General features: G+C 35.2%; 3 protein-coding genes across 4 annotated transcripts in view; 1 reads left to right on the top strand and 2 right to left on the bottom strand.

The window, feature by feature from the left end:
- Positions 1-7,772, bottom strand: part of LOC109844475 (probable terpene synthase 9) — a 15,997-nt gene extending 8,225 nt beyond the window's left edge. Inside the window, exons 1-5 of the mRNA XM_020413528.1 lie at positions 7,632-7,772; positions 4,519-4,662; positions 3,231-3,486; positions 2,084-2,459; positions 1,246-1,464 (exon numbers count right to left, since the gene is read on the bottom strand). Coding sequence (XP_020269117.1) covers positions 1,246-1,464; positions 2,084-2,459; positions 3,231-3,486; positions 4,519-4,662; positions 7,632-7,733 — 1,097 coding nt within the window. The 5' untranslated portion in view covers positions 7,734-7,772. The remainder of the gene's footprint in view (positions 1-1,245; positions 1,465-2,083; positions 2,460-3,230; positions 3,487-4,518; positions 4,663-7,631) is intronic.
- On the top strand, positions 11,048-14,955 carry LOC109845108 (dihydroflavonol 4-reductase). Of its 2 annotated transcripts, XR_002248225.1 has the most exons (7): positions 11,048-11,219; positions 11,319-11,477; positions 12,185-12,402; positions 12,552-12,711; positions 12,784-12,970; positions 13,041-13,347; positions 14,843-14,955. XR_002248225.1 is itself a non-coding variant. In XM_020414310.1 (6 exons), the coding sequence occupies exons 1-6, from the start codon at positions 11,114-11,116 to the stop codon at positions 13,189-13,191; spliced, it is 981 nt and encodes a 326-aa protein (XP_020269899.1). In that variant the 5' UTR covers positions 11,048-11,113; the 3' UTR covers positions 13,192-13,388. The 2 variants fall into 2 exon arrangements, 1 of the variants encoding a protein (XP_020269899.1); XM_020414310.1 differs by lacking the exon at positions 14,843-14,955 and having other exon boundaries at positions 13,041-13,388.
- LOC109844515 (protein SDA1 homolog) overlaps positions 17,935-24,341 on the bottom strand; it is a 14,904-nt gene continuing 8,497 nt past the window's right edge. The window contains exons 5-15 of the mRNA XM_020413573.1: positions 23,323-23,472; positions 23,183-23,236; positions 22,697-22,792; positions 22,563-22,622; positions 22,391-22,465; positions 21,803-21,856; positions 20,739-20,840; positions 19,996-20,652; positions 19,742-19,876; positions 19,105-19,212; positions 17,935-18,351 (exon numbers count right to left, since the gene is read on the bottom strand). Of these exons, the coding sequence (XP_020269162.1) occupies positions 18,202-18,351; positions 19,105-19,212; positions 19,742-19,876; positions 19,996-20,652; positions 20,739-20,840; positions 21,803-21,856; positions 22,391-22,465; positions 22,563-22,622; positions 22,697-22,792; positions 23,183-23,236; positions 23,323-23,472 (1,641 nt within the window). The 3' untranslated portion in view covers positions 17,935-18,201. The remainder of the gene's footprint in view (positions 18,352-19,104; positions 19,213-19,741; positions 19,877-19,995; positions 20,653-20,738; positions 20,841-21,802; positions 21,857-22,390; positions 22,466-22,562; positions 22,623-22,696; positions 22,793-23,182; positions 23,237-23,322; positions 23,473-24,341) is intronic.

The following is a 24,341-nucleotide window of genomic DNA, read 5'->3' as shown; positions in this document are numbered from 1 at the left end:
ATATATATATATATATATATATATATTTTGCCTATACAAACAAATACATATACATATACATGTATATACACACACACTAGTAAACTTTAACCCCTTTATAAGACAATGGAATCTGAAACTTAATATTTCATTATCTCTAGGCTAGAATTTTTGTGATCTCAAATACGTCAATTATTTGAAAATTTTGTCTTTGTAGTACCTAAGGGTATAATTAGTGATTATTAACAAATGGTATTTGTTGCAGCCATACATGTAATATTAATTTTTTTATGATCAATGCAAGATAAATGAAAGGAGGAGTATGTTAAGGACGTGAAGAGGCATGGAAAGAAGTTGTGATCTCTAAAAATTTACTAATTAGTTATATGAAAAAAAAATTAATGACAATTCTCTAAAATTTTGCCACATAGCTTTTAGAGATTCTCTTTTAGTACAAAGATAAAAGATAAAGGCTATAGTGATGAAATTAGGCAAGAAAAGACTAACATAATTAGGTGTGAGAAATTAAAAGGCATTAATAATAATGAGCTCCTAGAAATGTGCAGAAGTTTATTTGGAAAGAAATTGAAAGGTCAATTAAAGGGAGCTCATGTATGTAATTAGTAAGAAAATAAAATAAGTTATTTAGGTAGGAGATTTTGGGAGGGATGATTAATAGTCAAGCTTCTAGAAATGTGTCATGTGTCAATGCTCCAAAATTTCGACACGCGACATCTTAGGGTATTACTTTAGTGTGTGTGTAGAGAGAGAGAGAGATGCGCTACTATCCATTTGAGTGGATAGAGGCACTTTTCCACCTAAGTTTTCAGCCATTAGATTTATATGATTAATGAGTTCTTGATAGCTAATGTGGCGTTAATCCATGGCAAGAGGGGTAATTAGGGGAAAAAAGCTAATATCAAAAAAAGAAAGGAAAAAAATCAGCTAAAAACATGGGTTTCACTAAACAAAAATCAACCACCTTCATCTATCTACATATATTTTTCTTCTTTGTGGAGAAGGAACTCGCCGTTCCCTTCTCTCCGCCACAAGCGCCTCTTCACACCCAAAACTGAGATAGTTATCACATTATTAATATCCCAATCCAAATAGATTCCTAAAAAAGATCCTATTGCAAGTCGAACTGGATCTATGACAATATTTTAACAAAGAAAATTAATGTTTGGCTCCCATTTGATTACTACTCATTAGATGAGTGGATGAGTATATATGTGTGCATTAGAAATTAATATATTCCGTCTGTACCTTCTAATTGCTGAAGTGAAAAGCCTAACTTCTTCTGGTGAGCCATAACGATCATAGAAATCATCAAGGATGCATGAAATCATAGCGAACTTTGTAAGCACCTTCCTAAACTTTGAAAACTTCGGCTCTGATGCAATTTGATTTGCCCAAAGGTAGCTCTCAAACAAATGATCTCTAAACAATTGAACCTTCTTTGTCAAACCGACTTTTTGCCACCATCTAATATAACATGCCAACAGATACAATATAAAATAGGTTAGATTGTTAGTTGCAGATACGTCTGCTGTATTATGAAAACATATCCACTTATACCTTGTAAACTATTTTATAGCACCTGCAACATCTAAACTCCAAATGGCATTACTTTCTGTAGAATGAGAAGTTAAATGGGAATTATATGATATAAATTTCTTTTTTATAGAGAATTTAGTCTCTTTCAGGTAAATTTATTGCAGAAAAGTAATTATCATCATGTGATGCACAATTCACATTTCAATCTAAACGGATACATAGTGCCATCTAGGATTTAAGGGTGTCAGTGCTAACAAAATAGTTTACAAAATGAAATTAGCCATAAAAATACACTAAAACCCTGCAAATTTGCTATGTAGACCAAGAATATTTCTTGCCCTGTGGGTTCCATGTGAAGTATTTGCAATTTTATAAGTGTGGGACCCATTGAAGTAAGAAATATTATCCGTTTACATATCAGATTTATATTATTTCTCTGCAACCAAATCAAAGATTTAAAGCACGTATAAATGACTACCCCCATTAGTATTGAGGGTTTATATGCAATTAATCCTATAATATATGAGGTAACTGTGAAAAGTCTGACCTCGATACTTCTTTCACCTCTGATTGGTACAAGGCCTGACTAACATTGAAGTCTAGCTTGGCAAGCTCAAGCAAACATGAGATTTTTCTTTCTTCTTTCTCATACAGAACAATATAATCCCTAGCTACAATCCTTGGCATCAAATGATGTAATGGAGCCTCAAGAGACTGTTTAATTAGCTCAGCTAGATTTGAGTCGTCATCTTCCCTTGTCAACATTTCTTTTAGGTGCTTAACGCTGAATTCTTTAGCCTCATCTAGTATATTCTCCTCAGGAAATCCGAGATGGGCAGCTTCATATAAGCTCAATAATCCCTTTGCATCTTGAGCTAAGCAATTCATAAATCCTTTGCTGTCTCTGAACTTATTAAATACATCTATTAAAAAATAATTGAAATGCATGTTAGGGGGAAAATTTTTAATTTGGAAGTGAACATACACTTTGAGGTTAAAAATCTATATGGTCGTAGCTTATAAAATTTTGTTTTATATTGAGTTCTGAAAAATGCATGATGGGCTAGAGCTATTGTGGCGAACTGATCAGCTTGATTAATCATGATCTATATGCTCTTAAACGATTGTGGATAAAAACAAAATCATCTTTGTGTGAGGTTCACATTGTGTGTAGGGTAAATTTTACAGAACCCTAAGACTTGGGAGTTTTGCACAAAATCCCTATAAAGCAAAGAAAATCCCCTAAATTTTAAATGTTTACTAACCTCTCCTAAACTATCAGAAAATCTCATAAACTTCATTCTGTGTAAAAGGTCTAAAAATGTGATTCTCTTGTTATGTTTGTTCTCCCGCATGAATGTTTTTCATTTAAAACATTCATCACAAATTAAATTCATCTTAAACTTATTACTCCATCCGTTGACGTGTTTATGAGATTTTCCAATAGGCCAATAGGTTTTGTAAAGTTTTGAATGTTCATAGGGCTTTTTATCTGACTTATATCCCAAAATTCAAGGGAACTTCCTGAAATTTACCCTTTGTTTTATTCGTTAAGGTGATCATGAATGAACTTTGAGTATGAACATGAATACCTAAAACACAGCAAAAAAATTTGTGTATACTAGATATCAGTTATTGTGCATTTTTATATTTGAGAGATATATAAATTCAATTTGAAATTTGGTTATCCATACCAGAGGACACATTATAGCCATGTTGTCGTAAGAGCCTAAAGCAAAGTGCAGTCTCATTCAAACCATGAAGTGATTCACGCCCCTCCTTCTGCATCCTTGCAAGTAAATTTCCAATCTCCTCACTGAAATAGTAGGCGAGGCCTAACCGGCTGATCTTGTCGATGAGTTCAAGCTCAACTGTCGGAACATCCGATGCACTAAAAAAGTGCTTGACCTTAATCTTCAGCTCCTCAATCCTTTTTCTAAATTCACCATCCTTAGAGAACAACAAAGGAAGATATTATTTTTTTGACAATACTTTGCCAATCATTTAATGAACAGTTAAATTGATGTGCACTGAATAAAAAGTGAAAATGAGTGTAACCCAAGGTATAGACATGCTATTACTTAAAATAAGCCCAACCTCTAGTTTGTATGAGCTTCAATTTTGAATTCTAAAAATGCCCTCATATATGGAAGAAAAGACAATACCCTTATACATGAAAAAATCAACAGAAATGCCCTCACACCTAGAAAATCAAAGGAAATGCCCACAACACTTGGAACCCCCTCCCCCCCCTGCCGGGCGCCCCCACCCCTCCCAAAAAAAAGAAAATAAAAAGGGAAAACCCAAACAAACAAATTATCTATTATCTTGACAATTCGACTACATCTCTCCTCTAGGTATCATACATGCATCATGTCCAATGGAATATTAGTTATTAGTTATATCTCCTGTATCTTTCAATCACTTACAATTGTCTGGCAATATATAAGGCTTATATATTACGAGACAATTGTGAGTGAGAAAGTGATCTCTTTATGGTTGCAAGGGGAATCGAAATCCTAGGTGAATACACAAATCTCTCAATTGCAGTTAAAAAACAGTGTCAAAATGAATTCAAGATTTTTAGTGTTAATTACATATACACCCTCTGTATGCTGGCAGTTAGCCACTTAAATCCCTAATAACTTTTCCATTAGCACTTTGACCCCTGATCCCAAAACAGAGTTATCTCCATGTTATTTGTAACCATGACATGTATACCATGTTACATGAATATAGAGTTATGTCCATGTATTTGTACCCCTGATCCCAATACAGATTTTCAGATATCTCAGTGCGTTGCAGGGATTGGGAGAGCCCATATTTTATTATATGTGTTGAATATACAGCGCCAAAAGTATAGGTACGAGAGATAACCCTGTTTCAAACATAACAATATCTAAATGCTAGTGCTGATATAACATTTCAGAGCTAATAAGAGACTAAACTCCTATGGTATACAGTTTATGTCATTGAACTCACTGCATAAGGGCTTTGGATAGATTGGATGAAGTCATGGTCCCAGTTTGTAGGATGATCGTCTGAAGATCGCCGGTGTACTGCGTAGCTCAGTGTGGCTTGTAACAATGTACTATTGTTGTGTGCGGATAAAAACCTCCTAGGCTTCTGCATGTTCATAGAGAAAATATCAGAAGATCAATGTTATACATGTCAAAAATTTAGACTTGGTTTTGATCCTATTAGTCTTTCCGATAGATCATTATCAATTGACTTAAACATGAAGTAAAACAAATTTTGAGTTTGTCTTCGTAACATATTTGCTATATGAAATAGTAAGCGTGCTATTTCAGCAATTATTAACCCATCTATTTTGTCTACCAATATTTTAGAAAGCGCTAGGCATTTCTAGGCATCAGACCTGCCCAAGTGCATAAGAGGACTCTTAAACGGCAGATGTTTTTAACATCAAGAGAAAGGATTGTTTTCGAAGATTCAAATCATATCTTCATTGGTTTACTTGAGATAGACTTGGACATAGATTTTAATCTCCAGTATATTTAAACTTAGCTAACTGTCTTCGATAATTACTATGCGTAAACGGGTAATATACTTCTTTTTAATAGCGTACAATTTGCGTAAGCAGCCTGTTCTCCCCTAAGTGCTCCAAGACTTAGATGAGCCGCCTAGATATCGTTTAGGTTTATGCAGCTACCTAGGTGGGCGTCCTGACCGCTTTTTAAAACAATGTTGTCTACCCATTATTTCTTAAGATATGTAAAAAAATAAGAAGTTTCTATAGGATATTAATTCACTATAAAAGAGATGTTTAGTGATGATGACGATGTTTAAGCGAGCAAGTAAGAGTAACAGAAAGAAGATTCTGGTAATCTTCTCAATTGACTTCATCTTTCACCATATATGTAGATTTAGATGAGTGAGATTAGGGAGTTTCCTTTTTTTTTTTTTGCTGTGTACTTTTTAATTAGTGAATCGCTCCTTCTGCCTTTGCTCATGGACGTAGGTCAAGATATGAATCGTATCATCTTGAATACTTGTGCCTTGTTCTCTTTGTCTTTATAAGCTACATACAACTTTGCTCTCACTCTAGTTTGTGCTTAAATCTCCGATATGGGGAAAAAAACATTCCTACAACAGTCTTAACTGTTATCATTATGGTATTCTGCTAGTTTTTAATTATATTTAAGAATAAGACTAAGTTCATCTTGTACATCAATCATCCACGTGCAATAGGTATCTTTTTCACCACCATCTCCATAAAAATATTATCTCATTTCTTTTCTAAATTTAGACTTCCTGGAGGTATAATATGCTACCAGTACTAAATAAAGGGTTTTTTCCTAGAAACCACCTTAAAATAGGTAATTATATGAAAACCATCTTTCATTTTTAATTTATACATAAATCATCTTTCATTTTTAATTTATATATAAACCATCTTTAAAGTTGGTTTTTGTTGCAATCAACCACCTCTCAGTCAAATTCTTCACTTAAAACCCAAAATTACACTTAAAAAACTCGCACTCAATGCTCTTCACTTAAAACCCAAAATTACACTTAAAAACCTCGCATTCAATGTGAATGACTCTTTTTTTTAGTCTGTAGGTCTTCTTAGGAAACTACTCACATACCTTGAATTTGAATATTTTAAGTTTATTCTTTTATTTGTTTAGTGAAAATTTGACTAGGAGATGCTTGATTGCAATAAAAACCTACTTTAAAGTTGGTTTTGTTGGATAACAGGTTATTAAGATTTCTAATCTATTTTGGTAACATGATTCTTAATCTGTTTTGGTAACAAGTTATTAGGATTCCTAATCTATTTTGGTAACATGATTCTTAATCTGTTTTGATAACAGGTTATTAGGATTCCTAATTTGTTTTGTTTTTTGTTTTAGAATTCCTAGTCTGTTTTGGTTTTAGGTTTTCTATATATATGGAACGCCTTAGAAGAGATTAGGATCATCAAAAAGAGGAGTTATAATCAGAGATTAGAGAGACTTTTTGAGCATTGTGAGAGGGAGATATTGTGAGAAGTTGAGAGCTTTGGTTGAGGGTTAGTTTGTGAGTTTTGTGAGATTGTAACCCTTTGTACTCTCCTTGATTTAGTGGAATCTCCTCATCTTCTCCCCGTGGACGTAGGCAAATTATCGAACCACGTATATCTCTGTGTTTGTGATTGATCTGTCGTATTTTAGTTTTGGATTGTGCTAAATTATCGAACCACGTATATCTCTGTGTTTGTGATTGATCTGTCGTATTTTAGTTTTGGATTGTGCTCAAGTGTGATTGGTTATTCTTCTCCCGTGCTTACGACTTGTTTGGTGAGCGAGCACGCTTCCGCATAAGTGCGCGACAGGTTTATGTATAAATTAAAAATAAAATGTCGTTTTCGTATAATTACTCTACTGTTAAGGTGGTTTCTACGGAAAAAAACATTTAAAAAGTGAGGACTAAGACTCGTTGAAGCGACTGACAGAAGGAGAAAAATTCATTATTGTTTAGGTATTTTTTTCAATTTAACTAGCATTTTTCTCCATTTTCTCTTCTATAAAATAAGTTGCTTATATCATGTTATATAAAATATACAAGATGATGGTTGATTCTAACTAAGAATATATAGCACTAGGTTCACTTTGTTCCTTTGTCAATTACCTGCAATTTTCAATCATTGTCTATTCAACCTCCAGTTGTATCAACTATTTTGCCTAGTTTGTTTTTATAGAAAAAAAAATTTAATTATCCTGCCTTCCCATCTAAAATTACATTATATTTCTCGTCTAATGTACTTTTTTGAAGGTAGAAGAAAGTATTAAAATAGAAATCTAACCCTAATTTTGTAAGAAATCGAAGAGAAAAACTAGGTTTTGAGATGATTATGAGCGCACATTAGTAAGTATGAAAATTTGGGAGTATACAGATAAAACCCCCTACTTTGATTCAGCAAATCTAGATCAATTGGGCAAATGAGAGAATTTCAACAAATATAAGTTAAGAAAATAGAAAATAGAAATATATATGAAATAGTTTTTTTTTTTTTTATAAAGGGCGCACAATTCAACAGATGATCAGCATCTGATGCCAGAACCTACTAAATATCATACAAGAAAACTAACCTTGTTAAACGAGCATAAATCCACGCGCTTATGAACGAGCAGTGGCAAGGAGCTCCGACATGACACCAAACTTCCAAATGCATTAAGATGTATATTCAACATTTTCCACCCTTTTTTCTGGGGGTTTTTAACTTGTTGGATCTTAAATATAGGAGAAGTATAGAAAGGGTGTGATAATAATGGTTTAAAGGATGGTGGGTGGGTGGGTGGGAGTGCGTGTGTGGGTGTGGGGTGGGAGGCGGGCGGGGGGGGATGGAAGGAGATGGGTCAGTGGCATATCATTGAGAAACAGTGTGAGCCATCTTCAAGCCCCATTGACTTCTTATGGGATATTATAAGGGCAAATCACCCAAGGGCCTGTTTGTTTCGTAAAAAAAATACAGAAAGTAAGGGAAAGTAGGGGAAAGAAAATTGATATAGGTAAATTTTGATATTTTCCTCTATTTTTAAATGTTTAGTTTGTCAAAGTTATAAAAGAAAGTGTGGGAGAAAATAAGTTGTCACCATATTATTGGATGATATGAGTAATTTTTAATATTTTCCTCCACTTTTATTATTTAGGTTCTTTTCTTATGTTTGATTCATTCTTAAAACTAAGAAAATAGATGAGAGAAGATGAATTGTCATTATATTATTGGATGATGTGACTCATACTTAGGAAAATCAATTTCTTTGTTTTTTTTTTTTTTGAGGAAATTGATGGAAGGAAAATTTTAATGAGATGGGATGAGTTGTCATAATATTATTGGATGATGTGAGTAATATTTAAATATGGTAAAAAAATAAAGGAAAATGGGGTAAGGTGAGTTAGATGAGTTGATTGATATGATACATTTCTTGTGTTTAGTTTATTTTTAAAAATAAGAAATAAGATGAGATCGATGAGATGAGTTGTCACCATATTATTGGTTGATGTGGGAGATTTGTAAGGATGGAAAATGATGAAAGTGAAAGAAAATGAGTTTTGGAAAATAAAGGAAACGAACCAAACAGTCCCTAATTGTAAGGAAATTATCTTTTAATTTCAATCAAGTACCTCTGAATTGGGCTTTCGTTGCAATCAACTATCTCTTAATTAAATTTTCATTAAAAAGTAAAAAAAAAGCTTAGAAACTTCGAGTTCAACAAAGTGAGTTGTATCCTAACAAAACCTCAACTCTAAAAAAAATTGAGTCACATGTCCTGAATGTGAGTTTGTAATGGTCGTTATGGATTTTAGTAAAAAATTTGACTGTGAGGTGATTGATTGTGATAAAAACCAACTTTATATGCGGTTTATTTATAAATTAAAATTGAAAGGTGGTTTATGTATAATTACTCCATTTTAAAAATTGTTTCTAGAAAAAAGATCTATAATCAATTTGTATATGCAGCATAGCGTCCACACCTAATTTTGAAGTATAATTTGATCTCCAACGCCTCTAATATTAAAATAAGCATACAATATTAAACTTATATAACGAAAGTTTCACACCACAAACTCATAGGGTTGGCTTAGCGGTATAAGGTCCCGTTAAGCTCCTGTTGGAGGACAATCCATAGTGAGAAGTTGTTTTCAGCGAAAGTTGTTTCTATTGTCGATTCCATTAAAACTTAGTCGTTTACAGAAAATTACAATGAAAATAAGCAAAAATACAACTCTCGAGAAAATAACACAGAAATTGTTTATCAACTCCTGTTTTTGTGGGACTTTGCCTGTGCCGGGAGTGCTTTGACTCGTGGACCGCCGAATCACAGATCGTGAATGGGGCTTAATGATTCTTCCTTCGTTTATCGAAGTGAGAATTTGAAACGAAGATCTTATCAAAGTAAGACGATCGTTCTTCTTAAGATCAAGTCAAAGCTCGAATCTCAAGGAATCACACCAAGAACTCAAGTCTGCTCTCTCTCTGCTCTGGATTGCTTTATCAAGTGCTCGATCGGATGCTCTCTAATCAGCCCCCTTGGATGCTCTCTAATCAGCCCCCTTTTGTAACCATTGTCCCACTACCTAAATACCATCCTTTTATGATGTTAGTGGGTCTCCTTTCAGTTTGTAACCATCTCCCCACGTTTATGGTTGATCTCAAGTAGTTATGAAGCCAAAAAACCGTCAAAAAACGTGTTGTAACCAACTCTATGGCCGAGACAGTGAAGTCTGTCTCGCACTTCCGAGACAGTTTATACTATCTCGGGTATTTTGGTTCTAACTCACTCGTCTGATATCGGAATGAGATGATCCAAGATGCGTTGGAAAGCTGACGAAGAGATCTACAACTTTTGTCTTTTGATCTTCTTCAGATTTGGTGCGAGACAGTCATGACTGTCTCGCATTCCGAGACAGTGAAGACTGTCTCGCACTTCCGAGACAGTTTGTGTTGTCTCGGGTATTTTGGCTCTAACTCCCTCGTACGATCTCGGAATGAGATAATCCAAGATGCGTTGGAAATCTGATGAATAGATCTACAACTTTTGTCTTTTGACCTTCTTCATATTTGGTGCGAGACAGTCATGACTGTCTCGCATTCCGAGACAGTGAAGTCTGTCTCGCACTTCCGAGACAGTTTGTGTTGTCTCGGGTATTTTGGCTCTAACTCCCTCGTCCGATCTCGGAATGAGATGATCCAAGATGCGTTGGAAATCTGATGAAGAGATCTACAACTTTTGTCTTTTGATCTTCTTTAGATTTGGTGCGATACAGTCATGACTGTCTCGCATTCCGAGACAGTGAAGTCTGTCTCGCACTTCCGAGACAGTTTGTGTTATCTCGGGTATTTTTGCTCTAACTCCCTCGTCCGATCTCGGAATGAGATGATCTAAGATGCGTTGGAAAGCTGATGAAGAGATCTACAACTTTCCATAGGCAAAACACTCATAGAGTAGATGAGACACATATGGTACTTCACCCTTTTGTGGATAAAGCACAACTCCTAGTTGAGTTGTTCCTTTATCGTTTAGCATGTTTCACAGACTCGTACGCTTCGCCGACTTATTTCGTGTGCTTTTTAGCTTCTCTACAATATCAGATGATCTCCTTTGACTCGGATAATCCTCCTTGACTCGGATAGTAACATTTATCGTCTTTTTTTTTATCTCGAGCTATATGCGAGAACCTATAGGCAATTTTTTATGCCTACAGAAGTCCCTTGGTCGAATCCTCGAGCAGGTAAAAAAACACTCGAGCCAGCGCGAGAGAGGATTATTCTCATCCAAAAGGTGTGGGAATACCTCATGGGGAAAAAAAAAGTTTCACACCATGAAATCTCGCTACATAATACACACTCCTGTGTCCATCCCAACCGTTCATTGCTCCACTCATCTCCATACACGTACATCGAACTGAGACAAACAGAAAGATATTATACCTACTAATTCGAGTCAGGTCATTTTCCAATTACATAAACCAAATGCATTCTCTCTCTACTCAGTCTTCTCTGATCACGTGTACAAACATCAACAAAAAGCAAAAATAAAAATTTGGAGATCAACTACAAACGCCGGCCATGACCACCGTCTGCGTGACCGGAGCAACCGGCTACATCGGTAGCTGGCTAGTCCGTTCGCTCCTTAGCAAAGAGTATCTTGTTAACGCAACAACAAGAGATATAAGTATTTTTCTTCTTTTGCTTGCTTGTTTTTTTAAATATAAACAAAATGATTGTTTTTGTTTAACCTTAACAGGGGTTTTTATTATCTGAGTGTGATTAGATAAGGGGCTAGAGATCTTTGGAGATTGTGATGGGTTGAAGTTGTTTAGAGGTGATCTTAGTGAAGAAGGGAGCTTTGATGAGGCAGTTAAGGGTTGTGTTTGTGTTTTTCATGTTGCGGCTTCTATGGAGTTTGGCATAACGGCTGCTGAAAATATAGGTAATTGATACAAAAGTTATTTATTTTATTTTTAGATTGATACACACTGATCATATATTTTTTTTCCCCCATAATGGTTGATTGATCTTATAGTGCCACTTTGATGATTAGGGAAAATTTTCGATAGACAGCCCCAATTAATATTGAAAACCACGTGGGGATAGACTTTGAGACATGTGCCTCATCATACATTTTAAAGCTGGTGATTAGATTGTGCTGACACAATATTCTAATTGTAAAGAATTTATCACTCACAATAATACTTGTTGATTGTTCTAATATTGAATGATATTGTATACTGGTTACACTAACTTAAAATTGGTAGTGGAACACGTGATGTATTTTTCTTCTTCTGGATAGACCTACATAGCATATTTTTCCTCGATGACTATTTGGCATGTAATACCTGATATCTTAGTTCAGACTTTACGATATGTGAATACTAGTAGCTTAAAGTTAAGAAAAGCCTTTCAAGTTGAACACTTATGTCATTTTAGCTTTGATCTAATACACACAAAGTATATTTAGTACTATAAATTCATATAGTTTCGAGTTTCACCCAAATCAATTTTATGAAATCTTTTGAAATGTTGATATTATCGATACTAGCTAGCTAGATTCATGATAACAACACATAAGTTCTTGAAATTAGCTTAAATGTTTTAGATTATAGGATATAGGCTAATACATTATCTTTGTGGTCAAAGAGGAGTATGTGCAATCAAATGTACTAGAGCCTGCTATCAGAGGAACCATCAATGTCCTACAATCTTGTTCAAGAGCAAAAACTGTGAAGAGAGTGATATTTACGTCTTCAATCAGTACAATCACTGGTAAAGATGACAACGGCAATTGGAGATCAGTTGTCGATGAATCGTCAACCATATCCTTAGATCGAGTATGGAAGGACAAGCCTAATGGATGGGTATAAACTTCTTAGGAATTGTAAATTGGTTTTTTTTGACAAAATTATGAGAACCCTTATCTATGATATGTAGATGAAGGGATTTCTTATAATTTATCCTTAGATTTTCTTTTTCGTCTGATTTTGATGATTAATTGAGATAATCTCAGGTGTATGCCCTCTCAAAGCTTTTAACAGAAGAGAAGGCCTTTGAGTTTGCAAAGGAGAATGGAATAGATTTGGTTTCAATCATCCCACCCACAGTTGCTGGTCCTTTCCTTACTCCGACTGTTCCTGCAAGTCTACAAGTTCTCTTGTCTCCTGTCACAGGTACTTATAAACAAATATTTACATTTCACAAGATTTTTTTTTTCCCGCTTATACTAATGAGGATTTTTGTAGGTGATCCAAAACTGTATGCGATATTACTTGCAGTACACTCTAGACTGGGATCAATTCCATTAGTGCATATCGAAGATATATGCAACGCACATATCTTTCTTATGGATGCAACTAAAGCGAAGGGACGATATGTTTGTGTTGCGGGAAGTTGTTCTCTGCCTCAGATTGCTTCTTTGATTGACGGAAGGTAAATCATTGAATTTTCTGATTATTAAATGTTTGGATTCTGATATTTGTTGTGGTTTTGATGTTCATAGGGGTGATGAAGAGATTCATGAATCAAAAGCCTCTTTGGTTATTTCTTCAAAGAAGTTAACTGATTTGGGGTTTGAGTTTAAGTTCAGTGTGAGAGATATCGTCAAGGACACTGTTTCTTGCTACGTTGAGTGTGGTTTTCTAAAGAGTTGACATGTAGCTATGGTGAAGGATTGAGCTCATGATTGATATATTTCATGTCATCAAGGATCTGTTGTTAGTTGTGTTGAGTACTGTTTTTTAAAGTACGGTCTCCACCAAACTCTAAGCAAGTTCTGGTGAAGGAAATAAAAGTCACAACTGGCCCAGGTTACAAAGTTTGAACTTGATCTAAATTTTTGAGCAATAGATTTATGAAGTCATTGGATTATTGAACTCGAATCTAAACACTTATCAATATCCTTACGTGGTTTTAAGCACTAGATCTCTGAACAATTACAAGGAATACTAACGAGGAAAGCTATCCATTAATAAGGGAATTTTTTTTAAAAAGACCGATTTTGCTAAATAATTAGCAAAATCGACCATTTTGCTAATTATTTAGCAAAATCGACCTCTTTTTGGCCAACATGCCAAAAAGAGGTCGATTTTGAAAAACGCTCAGCTCAGAACATACGGGACTATTAGTCCCGTATGTTTTGGGTGAACTAATCATCGATTAGTTCACCCAGAAAATATACGGGACTACTAGTCGATGATTAGTTCACCCAGAAAATATACGGGACTACTAGTCTCGTATGTTTTGGTCACTCATTTCTTGTGCCCAACAGCACACTAGAGCATATATTTTGCACAAGAAATGAGTGGCCAAAACATACGGGACTAGTAGTCCCGTATGTTCTGAGTAGGGGCGTTTTTTAAAATCGACCTCTTTTTGGCCTGTTGGCCAAAAAGATGTCGATTTTACTAAATAATTAGCAAAATGATCGATTTTGCTAATTATTTAGCAAAATCGGTCTTTTTTAAAAATTCCCTCTGTTAATAATTAGGGGTTTTTATTTTTGGGCTCAATTATTCATCGTGATTTATCTATAAACCCAATAACTTTTTTTATTATTATTGAACCCAATTAACTTTATGTATTTATCTCTAAACCCAAATAGTATAACTTGGAGTTATAGTATCTTGTATTTATACATTTCAAGGTAAAAACTCCCGAAATACCTTGCCCTCAATGTCCACAAAACAGTTCTCTCTCCTCTGCATTCTCTACTCTTTCAACCACCCCCTACCCGAAATCCGTTCTCTTTCAAGTTCTCTCTCCACAAATATATCCGAGTTTATCAACTACTGATGAATTCAATTTCATTGCACCCAAACCTTATTGGATATACGTACTATATATCCAATCTAAGACTTGCTGGGTGATGACTCTTTCAGATCTTCTATTTCTTGAACATATATATTATGGTTCAGTCAATTCATAGTTTAATTTGAAGCATCTTTGTGAAGTAAAAGATGGTTCAAATACTGTGCAACATGATAGGTACACGGCACTTGGGCACAAGATGGTTCTAAAACCATATATTTCCCTTTTTTTTTTAATTCCTTTCAGTTAGAAAGTAGTAAAAATAGAAGAGGTAATGGGGGAAAACAGGTTTCACTAGAACAATGTGTTTATTATTACTCTAGTAAATGCCAGATGGACACATTGTGATTATACTTCATTATATGGTATTTAAAATTATATGGTGGCTTTTGTATTCTCAAATTAACTCTCATTTTTGCATGTTATCTTGAAGTTATTTAGAATTTTTTATTAACTAGACAATGTATCAAACCTGGTGCATGTTATTTCTGACAGCTGGTTGCGATTCACTATTTAGTGGGAAATTGCGTGGGCTGTTATAATGATTATGATCTACCAGTTGATTTATGCCTAGCGCTCCTACATGTGTGGGAGACTTTGGATCTACCAGCTGTTATAATGAACTATTATCCTTTCATAGTATATCGTGGATTTTATTAGAATCTTGGTATATTTATATTGCTTATGGTGCCAATCTTTTTGTTTTTCAGTGTTATATGGGAAGGATATATTCTTGATATTTTAAATGCATTCACTTTTGTGTCTCACCAGAAAGTAGGAATGCAATTTTAGCATTATATTTTTTTTCAGGCTTTTACATATTAATGTGACACATCGCCCTTGAAATTTATTTATTTCCTTTTGTCGTGTTAGTCATCGTAGTTTGACTTTGAACATTTGACTATGACTCATGTATTTGATGTTGGGATTTGTTCTTGTGCTTAATTGCCTATTTTTATAAGTTCTTTTTTTTTTTTTTTTTGAATACTTATTGCCTTACTTCACTAATGTCGATTGCCTTTTTTAGGTGCCTCACCTTGAACAATATAGGACCTTGTCGCCTTAGTTTTGCCTTTGACCTTTAAACCAATAGTTACCTTATCCTTCTCATGATTGTGTCTTTGAGCACTAGATTGTCAAGGTGGGAGATATTCCTTGCATTTGCTTCTTCATGAATCTTCTCAAAATGGAGCTGACGGTAAGTGATCTTATCTTAGAGTCCTAGATACGTAACCTGGTTCCCAAGGGTACTTAACTCAAGCAGACCTTTGTGCACCTGCAGGCAATAAGAGGAATAGGAAAGGTAAATGGTTCAATGGTATGATTCATACATTAGGAATTGTTTTGTTACTATGGTTTCTATTGGTCTATATCATGTCCTAGAAGAATGTGTATCATGTATACAAGCTAATTCATTGCATGAAGCAAAGTTACAGGAACTTCCTTCTCTTCCCCGCCTCCACCATAATCTAGAGAATCTTGGAGGGTTGCTTCCTGAATGCACTAACCTATGCTAACAGTATTATAGTTATGACCAGACAAACAGCTTTCTTCACTCTACTAGGAATTTCTCACAAAACTTGTGGCTTGGTTAGAATGGTTGATTTTTTTCGTGTAGCCTCTTCAATTTTCATTTCCTTAACTGACCCCGTTTTCGTACATAAAAACTAGGTGACATGAGATAAAGTTGTTCCATCTATAGCTACATAATGTAGGTGACCCCCTGTTCATCGGAAAATTTATGAGAATGTTGCGAGGAAATGTTACTAATTCTCCTTAACCGACTTAAGAAAAGAATGAATACAATCTCTCACAGTAATCTCTCTCTAACTGACTTAGAAAAAGAAATTACAATTTCTCTTATCGGTTTCCCGATTTACAAAAGAGAGAAGGAATCGACGGAGATCCTTCCCTTTGTTTAAAGCTGAGTTCTTCTTGGTGGCGATGAGAGTTTAATTCTTGTATCCCGTTGATGATCCGAGCACTTCACTTCGTGGAACACGGTCTATTCATTTTGACTTGACGTCGGGAAGAACTTGCGAGGCAAGTTTGGATCTCTAAATGAATTAAAAAACTCTAAACGAGTTTTAGAACTCTGTAAAAGAGTTAATTCTAGAAAAGGAACTGATCCTTTTTAACTGAAATAAACCGATCAGTTCTTCAACCGAAAATGGTTCAAAAGCCAAGCTTTCAAAGCTCCAAAAGCTCCAATCAAAGCCAAATTTAAGATGATCCAAAAAAGGGATTCTTTTGTAGCTCACTTCTCAGCTATTTATAGAGGTTTAAGGGGTGTAACCGCCCCTTTAAATCACTCCTTAATGAGGGTTTAATGTCCTTAATTCGTGAAAAATGATTTTGGAACCGTTTAAAACGTGTTTGAATCAGTCAAACACGAGATTCACGTTTTGGAAACGACCCTCGCGTTTAGAACTGAAACGCGATAGTGAGCTTCGCGTATTGGGCTAAAAACGCGTTAGTGAGCTCCGCGTCCTGATCTTGGAACGCGGCAATGAGCTCCTGATCTTGGAACGCGACGATGAGCTCCGCTTTTTGATCTTGGAACGCAGCTATGAGCTCCATGTTTTGCTCTTAAACTCGGCTATGAGCTCCGTGTTTGGCTTTGAAGAGACTATCAACTTGTAATCTCTTCTGTTAGAGTGTTGCAACAATTGTCATCTTGTAGTCCTAGCCTTTGGGTCTTTGAGATGTGAGAGTCATCAGTTTGTAACTCTCGTTTGTTATTGCGAAAATTGTCAGATTATAACTTCCATCATCAGTTGCTGTGAGAATCGTCAAATTGTAACTCTTATTGATTGATATAAAAATCGTTTGATTGTGACCTCCATCATTTGTGTTTTGTGGGGATTAGCTATCTATAGTGAATTTTAGACAGCTATAAATTTCTATAAATTAAGATGGTCAACTAAAATCAAATTTAATTAATTATAAAATGTAGAATAATTTTCATGAATAAAATGAAAAATTAATGTTATAAATTAAGTAATTGAGTAAATTACAAAATTATACCTTAAATTACTAGTGAATCACCATCAAAATCAAGCAACCACACTCTATGCATTAATAAAGTTGAGAATTAATTGATGAATTCATAAGAGTGATTAAAAATTAATTGATAGGTTCATAAGAGTGGAAAAATAAAAAAAAAAGAACAATGGAAGAGAGAACGGAATTAATTAACAAATGGAGAGAGGGGGGGTGGGGGGTGGAGCTCGCCGTTTTTTTCTCTCCCGCACCTAACATCGCATTTAATGCGATGTGGCGGCACCGAAGAGAAAGAACGCAGAAACAAAAGAGGAGAGTTGGGGAAAGGTATAATTAGATTTTTTTTAAAGGGTCAACATATGAAAGACTGCAGAAATTAAAAGAAGAGCGTTGGGCTAGGGTATAATTTAGTTTTTTTTTTTCTAATTTAAAGGTGGGCGTGAGGGGGTGGGGGGGGGGGGGGGGGGGTTATTCTATGCAGTATGCTGTATTAAAAGTTGGGCCTATATGTAAATAGATTAAGATACGTGGGTTCCATGACACAAAATAAATTAGTTGGGTTTAAAAACAAAACTAAGGTAAACTTTTAGGCCTACAAACAAAAACCCCCTAACAATTATTACGCACCTCACCATATTCTCGACACACTTCTCAAGGCCAACAAAATCCACATAAATCTCCGAAAAAAGAAAAAAAAAGAGGTAAAGTAACAACTAAACTCTAGACTGAAAATCAGAAATATCATCCGAAACACGACACACGTTGCAAAAACAAAACGGGGAAAGAATATAAGCTCAAAACTATAATATGTATAGAGGAAAAAACTGGTGAAGGCGAGAAAGGAGCCAAGCTTATTTCCAAGCTTTCTTGCCCCTGAACTGCTTTCCTGACCTTCTATCTTGTTTCTTCTTCTCTTGGCGAGAACGAGCAATTTTTCTTCTTTTTGCAGCAAGAGGCATCGCCTTCTTGTGCTCTTTTTGGCGATTGCTAAGACCACCGGTCTGCAAATTAATGCAAAGTTATATCAGTGTAAAAAATAAGGCACCGTGAAGATAGATTTTTCCAAAGTTCAATTAAATCATAAAATTCGACGTCTTCTGTGAGCAAAACTTTCTTCATAAGACAGAAATCATAAACGATTATGTTGTTGTTTTTTTCCCCACTCAACTGTGGTAGGAACAAGAATGATACGTAGTGTAAACAACTGAAATGGGAAACAATTTAGTAACAAACGGAATTAAGCATGCAAGCCGTAAAGCTAGGCAGATCACATTACAGAAAAACACTTTTTTTTTTTCGAAGGTCAAGGAGCCAAGGCACAAACCTGTAGGCACAAAGATATGACTAAGGATTCAAATAAACAAGGGTAATCAAATGAGACAACCCCAGCTACCTATTTTCCCAGCTACATTTTCACATTTTTATGACATTGCAATTTCCATTAGTACAACCTATAATCAAACCATATACCGTTTCCATTTATTTTTTATTTTTAAACTGAGCAACTACCAGAAAATTGCACTTTGAAACTCAAAAAAATACAGCTTAAGAAACACATTTTTTAAAGTAACGAAAAAAAGAAAAGAGAAAAAGCCAACGAGCCAAGATTTACATCTATATGGACCTCATATACGTCCAAGAAAACAGAAAAAAGCAATGCCGTGACTTTAGCTACAGGAGATGAGAAAAAGAAAGCAATATAGAATCGCATGAAACCTGCAACCAAAAAGAAATATCAAGCAATATAATGATACCTTTTTCTGCTTCACAGCAGCTCTGGCCTGGTATTTCCCCCTGTCTTCTCTCCCTGCTCTCACTAAAGCCAATCTCTCCTCTTTGCTGAACTTTCTTCTGATGTTCACCTAAACATAGTAAACATCAAAACATAAGTTTGAGAGGCAAACAAATAATTCCAAAAGGAATACCATACAAATTAGACAGTTATATAGAATGGTTATAGAAAACGTGACAAGCTATATAGAATGTTCTTGAGTCAAATTTCTATATAAATCAAAGGTTAAGATCGTTGGGGATCTTTAAGCGTCGTGCATTCTTCTTAACTACTTGGCTCAGACAATAATTCAATGGAAACCTTTGACATAAAATCTTCGGGGAAAAAAGAGGTTGATCAAAATTCGCTGGAGCAGCAGAATTCAAAAATCATTCATTTTGGCACTAATCAGAATACAGAATTTAGTGGCTTAACAAATGCATCAGGTTAAAATTACTTCCACATCATTCAATATCAATTTGAATCAATATCTGAATTAATTCAAGCCAATATTTACCTATCAAATTTCTATAATATAGTAAGATATGAAATCTTCTCCCAACATAAGCTATGGAAACTAGAAGCAAACTCAAACCTGCAAACTGGATAGAAGTACTCACCTCAAGCACAGCAGGATCTACACGCTTCGTACTTAGCTGCTCAGAAGAGGGAACTTTAAAAGGTGCTGACCTAGCATCGACTCCCTTCTTTACAAGACCTTGTTGAGCCAAGGCCAGCTTAGCTTCTTTCTTTGCCTAAAACGTTCAGACGCAAGGAACCAAATATTAGAGGTCCCTCGAATAAACATAAAAATTTCCAGACATCAAGATTCAGTTACTTATTTTAAATTATTAACAATTTTCAAGCAGAGTACCATCAATTCTTTTATACGCTGGAAATCTTCATTAGACAGAATTCCATCAGTTGTATCTGATGGCCCGACTTCCGTCCTGGCTACTGCTATTTTCTTCAAAGCTCGAAGACTAGTGTCTGCAGCATTCAAATGTCCAACATAGTCAACAGACTTCCTCTTCTGAGGATTCGACTTCTCCTCTTTTTCTCGATCTGTGTCATCACAATCATCAGACTGACCACCATCATCACCATCATCCCTGACATCTGCGTCATCATCATCTAGATCAGCATCACCATCTTGATCATTGATGCCTTCATCATAACCTTCAATGTCATTATCATCACTATCAGTATCACTGCCATGAACTTCCCCTGCATCATCTTCCTCTGCAGAATCCTCCTCATCTTCTTCCTTGGACACTGCATCTTCATCTTCTTCCTCCAAAACTACATTCTCATCATCGGTTCCAACAGAATCACTCTCTTCGACCTCTCCATTTTCTTCTGCAGAAGGGTTCACCTCACCATCCGAGCTACTGTTCATGGAGTCATCATCCTGAAGCAACTCTATGCCAGGGACATTACCAGCTACACTAACTTCTCCAAATGCTTTACGCCTGGCTTTGGGATCAATGGGGCGGCCACGGTCTTTCTTGATCAATAGTGAAGGGCATATCTGCAAGAAAGTAACAATATATGTCATTTTCATCAAGAACCATTTCATACCATAGAACATTTCCAGAGTCAGGTGTGCCACCAGACCTCTCTGAATAAAGTGATTAATGACCGAGCTGCTGTAGAGACTGCTTTCTCGTGTGATTTCTTGTACAGAACAAGGTCTTGGAGAAGATCTTCATCCATCAACTGGAAGACAAATAAGAGAAAGGAAAGCAAATAAATGAGAGAGAAAAATCAGAGGATTAAGAATTACTATTATTATTTAGAACAGGAATCACACAGGATATAGATAAAGGACCTTTTAGCAGCCACTAGTTGACAATGCTATTGGTATTTTAACAATAAGAAACTCTCTAAGTGGAAACAAAATCTCTAAGTACATGAAACATTCTAATTTCATTCTTATTCCGCTCAAAATTGTCAATAACACAGCAAAAAACATCTTGGTTGTGACTTGCTACAAAAACTATTCTAGCATTATCATATATAATACCTACCGCCACCTTGCACCCATTATGCAATAAAGTTGTATCACAGTATTGAATTTCTTCATTAAAAGAATCAAAGTGAATGGTGTGGTTCAAAGAATGGTGATTAAATTTTCAATAAAAGAATCAAAGTAATTACTAAACAATACGTCCCTGGATTAGAACACCCAAAAGAGAAAAAATTTTAATCTCAATGTTTAAACTACATATTTTTCCACAATTTCATCAGCAAAACTCTGTCAACTGATATGATCATGTGATGACACGTACACCAAATCTCCTCTATAAATACAAAATACGCATTTTGAATTGTATAAAAAGAACCTCAGTTTCACTAGGATTTAGAAGAAAAGATTTTCAGCTTATTATCTTGACCAGCAGTCGTTATTCACCTAACATATGAGATACATGCCAAATTTACAGTCCCAGTTACTCCCTAGTGGTTATTAATATTTAATAAGTCAGGCGCAGGATAATCCTTCAATAAACAAAGTTCGCATAGAACATCTGTTTCGTAAGATATTACATCATATATCTAATATAACCACAAGAGATCTGAAAATAAAGACAGAGTACTGCATATATAGTAAGATGCACTACATTAAAGCTGAAGGAAAGCATAACTAAACAGAAGGAAGTTAGAAGGAACAAGAAACGAACCAAAGGTATCCTCAGGCATAGCTCCCTTATGGCATTCAGTCCAACAGCAATGGCCTGTTGTAGACATGTTATTTATAGGATCAACAAACAATTTGCAGAAGAAAAAGAAGAAAAGTGCTTTATACTAGATAAAGATAGATAAGTACTTTTGAACCACTACTCAACAGAAAATGAAAGCTTTGATTTCTTATCACCATTGTAGACAAAAGAGAAACTTTCTTCTGTTTGTGGATCATGTGTTGACAGAAATCTCAAGTATTTTCATTTTCAATCGCTACACGATCAAGAACACTATGATCTAGAACTTTTCTTAGTTGTTACCAAAATGAAATATCAGTGAACAAGTTCAATCATGTAACTTCCTAATCCTAAATAGAATGACATAGGAATACATATGAAAACACCATATTTTTTAACATACACTTAAATAACTGAAGACTATTCAGCTTTAATTACCTGTTTTTCCTCTGATATTTCTTTTTCTATGTGATATGATACCTACCCTACCCAAACGAAAAGGTAAAGGCAATAATTGTAAAAAAATCTATGGTAGCATCAGATCCATTCACAATGATATACTGTAAATACCTCAGTGCGAGAGCGGTCATGCACAAATTGATTTACTATTTGCTTGAATAGTGGCTCAACAGCATCAGGTGGAACCTAACACAATCGGACCAGTTTTTTGGCTATAGTCAAAGGTAAAGAACTAAAAAAGAAACATTTACCAAAGAGATGAATAAGTTTATCAGGATCAAACCATATCATGACAGGCCTGGACTGCTGCAGCTAGCAACTCTGTAACATCACGTTGATGAGGCTGATAGGAAACAGACAAAAGTTATACCTGTTATAGTTTAAACCAGCACTTAAACCATGAATAACTTTTTGTACCTGAACATATCTTTGAAGAAAGGGATAAAAGTTTAACAAAACCAAGCGGTGCATCCCAATAGTTCTGGCAATTACTTTCATTATCATCATCCTAACCTGGAATTTGCAAACACAATTTCCATTGGATACTGGGAAATAGTCACATTAAACATATTAATGGTATGAAATGGATGTGAAAATAGGACTGATATCACAATGTGTGATTGATAGAAATCTATCAATCACCTTTCTAATTTCTACACAAGATAATTTACGGAATCTCTTTACACTAATAAATGTCCTTCATTCAACATCTGATAGTAAAACAAATAAGAACCAATAAACCATCACCGAGGAGATATCACATCTAGATGAGCTTTTATAAAACTCATATGAGCATTTTGAAGCAAAGAGAATCCTTTAGATAAATTCTAACTTAAACTACACCATTACCTTGCAATATTCATCTCAAACACCAGGGCAAAAAAATTAAGCAGGAAAAAATACCTCAAATCGTTCATTACATTTCCGAAGACGGGAAAACAGCTCCTCTGCGAAACCCTATTAGCACAAAGTGTAGCAATAACTCAGTCATGAGGACCCAAAAAAAAATAAGTCTACGTCACAATAACAGGATGAACTCCAACCTGTGCATTTTTTAGATGTGTTAAAGGAGAGTAAGAATTTGAACTACTCTTTTCTGACGATAGACGTTGTTGCCTTTTCATGCTGCGCATAACACGTTGCAGTTTTGCTTTCTTTTTTTTCTTACTAGCAGCAGTACCTTTGTGATGTGCCTACAAGTAGCAAAGAACAAAAACACTCATTTTATTGACAAACAGACTTTTGAGAATATCTCCAGTCCCGTGGAAACATTACAGTTCTGGCGAAGAGCTTATCACATAAAGCAAAGAATCAATTGCACACAGCATCAAAACAATGTAGTGCAAATGCTAACGTACAGCAAAAGAGTCTCCAAGTTATAGCATTCTCCATCCTTGTACGAAGGCAAAATATAAAAATAAAAACAATAATCATTTACATCCTCTCAAGTAAAAACCCCTCGCTCATTTTATTCTCTTGAATCTTGCACATTCGTTCCTCATTCAACGGTATTCTACATCTTCCAGTGCCACCATATATAGACCAGTGCCTGCTGCCACTGTTGTACCTTGTCCCTAGTTTCTCCTAGATCCTCATTCCTTTCTACTCAAGCAAGTTGGCACATCACTCAGTTGAACCAAGTGGACTACCAACCCATCCTAGTTATTCCACCACCTAACACTCTTCTTTACTACACTTACCTATGCTCCCATTGTTGTTACATATAAGGTAAATCAGGGAAAAGGTATTAGCATTCTGGTCAGAGGCAGATCAGGAGATTCAAAGGCCAAATAAGATGACCTCGTATGTGTATTATTGTACGCTTAGTGAGAATTATACATGTCGCTTATCCGTCACAATAAAGAAAAATCAAGTAGGTTTCCTGAATTTGCTATTGTGAAAACTGTTGTAACTTGTCACTATATAAAAAATCCGTATAAAGTACTGAAACAAAGATCAATGAGTAGAATAGGTAACAAAATAAAATCACCAAGTTATAAGTAAAAAAGGTAGAACTTTGCTTTTTGAGAATGCAGTCATATATTGGTTCATAGATTATTAG

This window comes from Asparagus officinalis, chromosome 6 (genome assembly GCF_001876935.1).
Source record: "Asparagus officinalis chromosome 6, Aspof.V1, whole genome shotgun sequence".
NCBI lineage: Eukaryota > Viridiplantae > Streptophyta > Magnoliopsida > Asparagales > Asparagaceae > Asparagus > Asparagus officinalis.
This window is presented reverse-complemented; position numbering and strand designations above follow the sequence as displayed.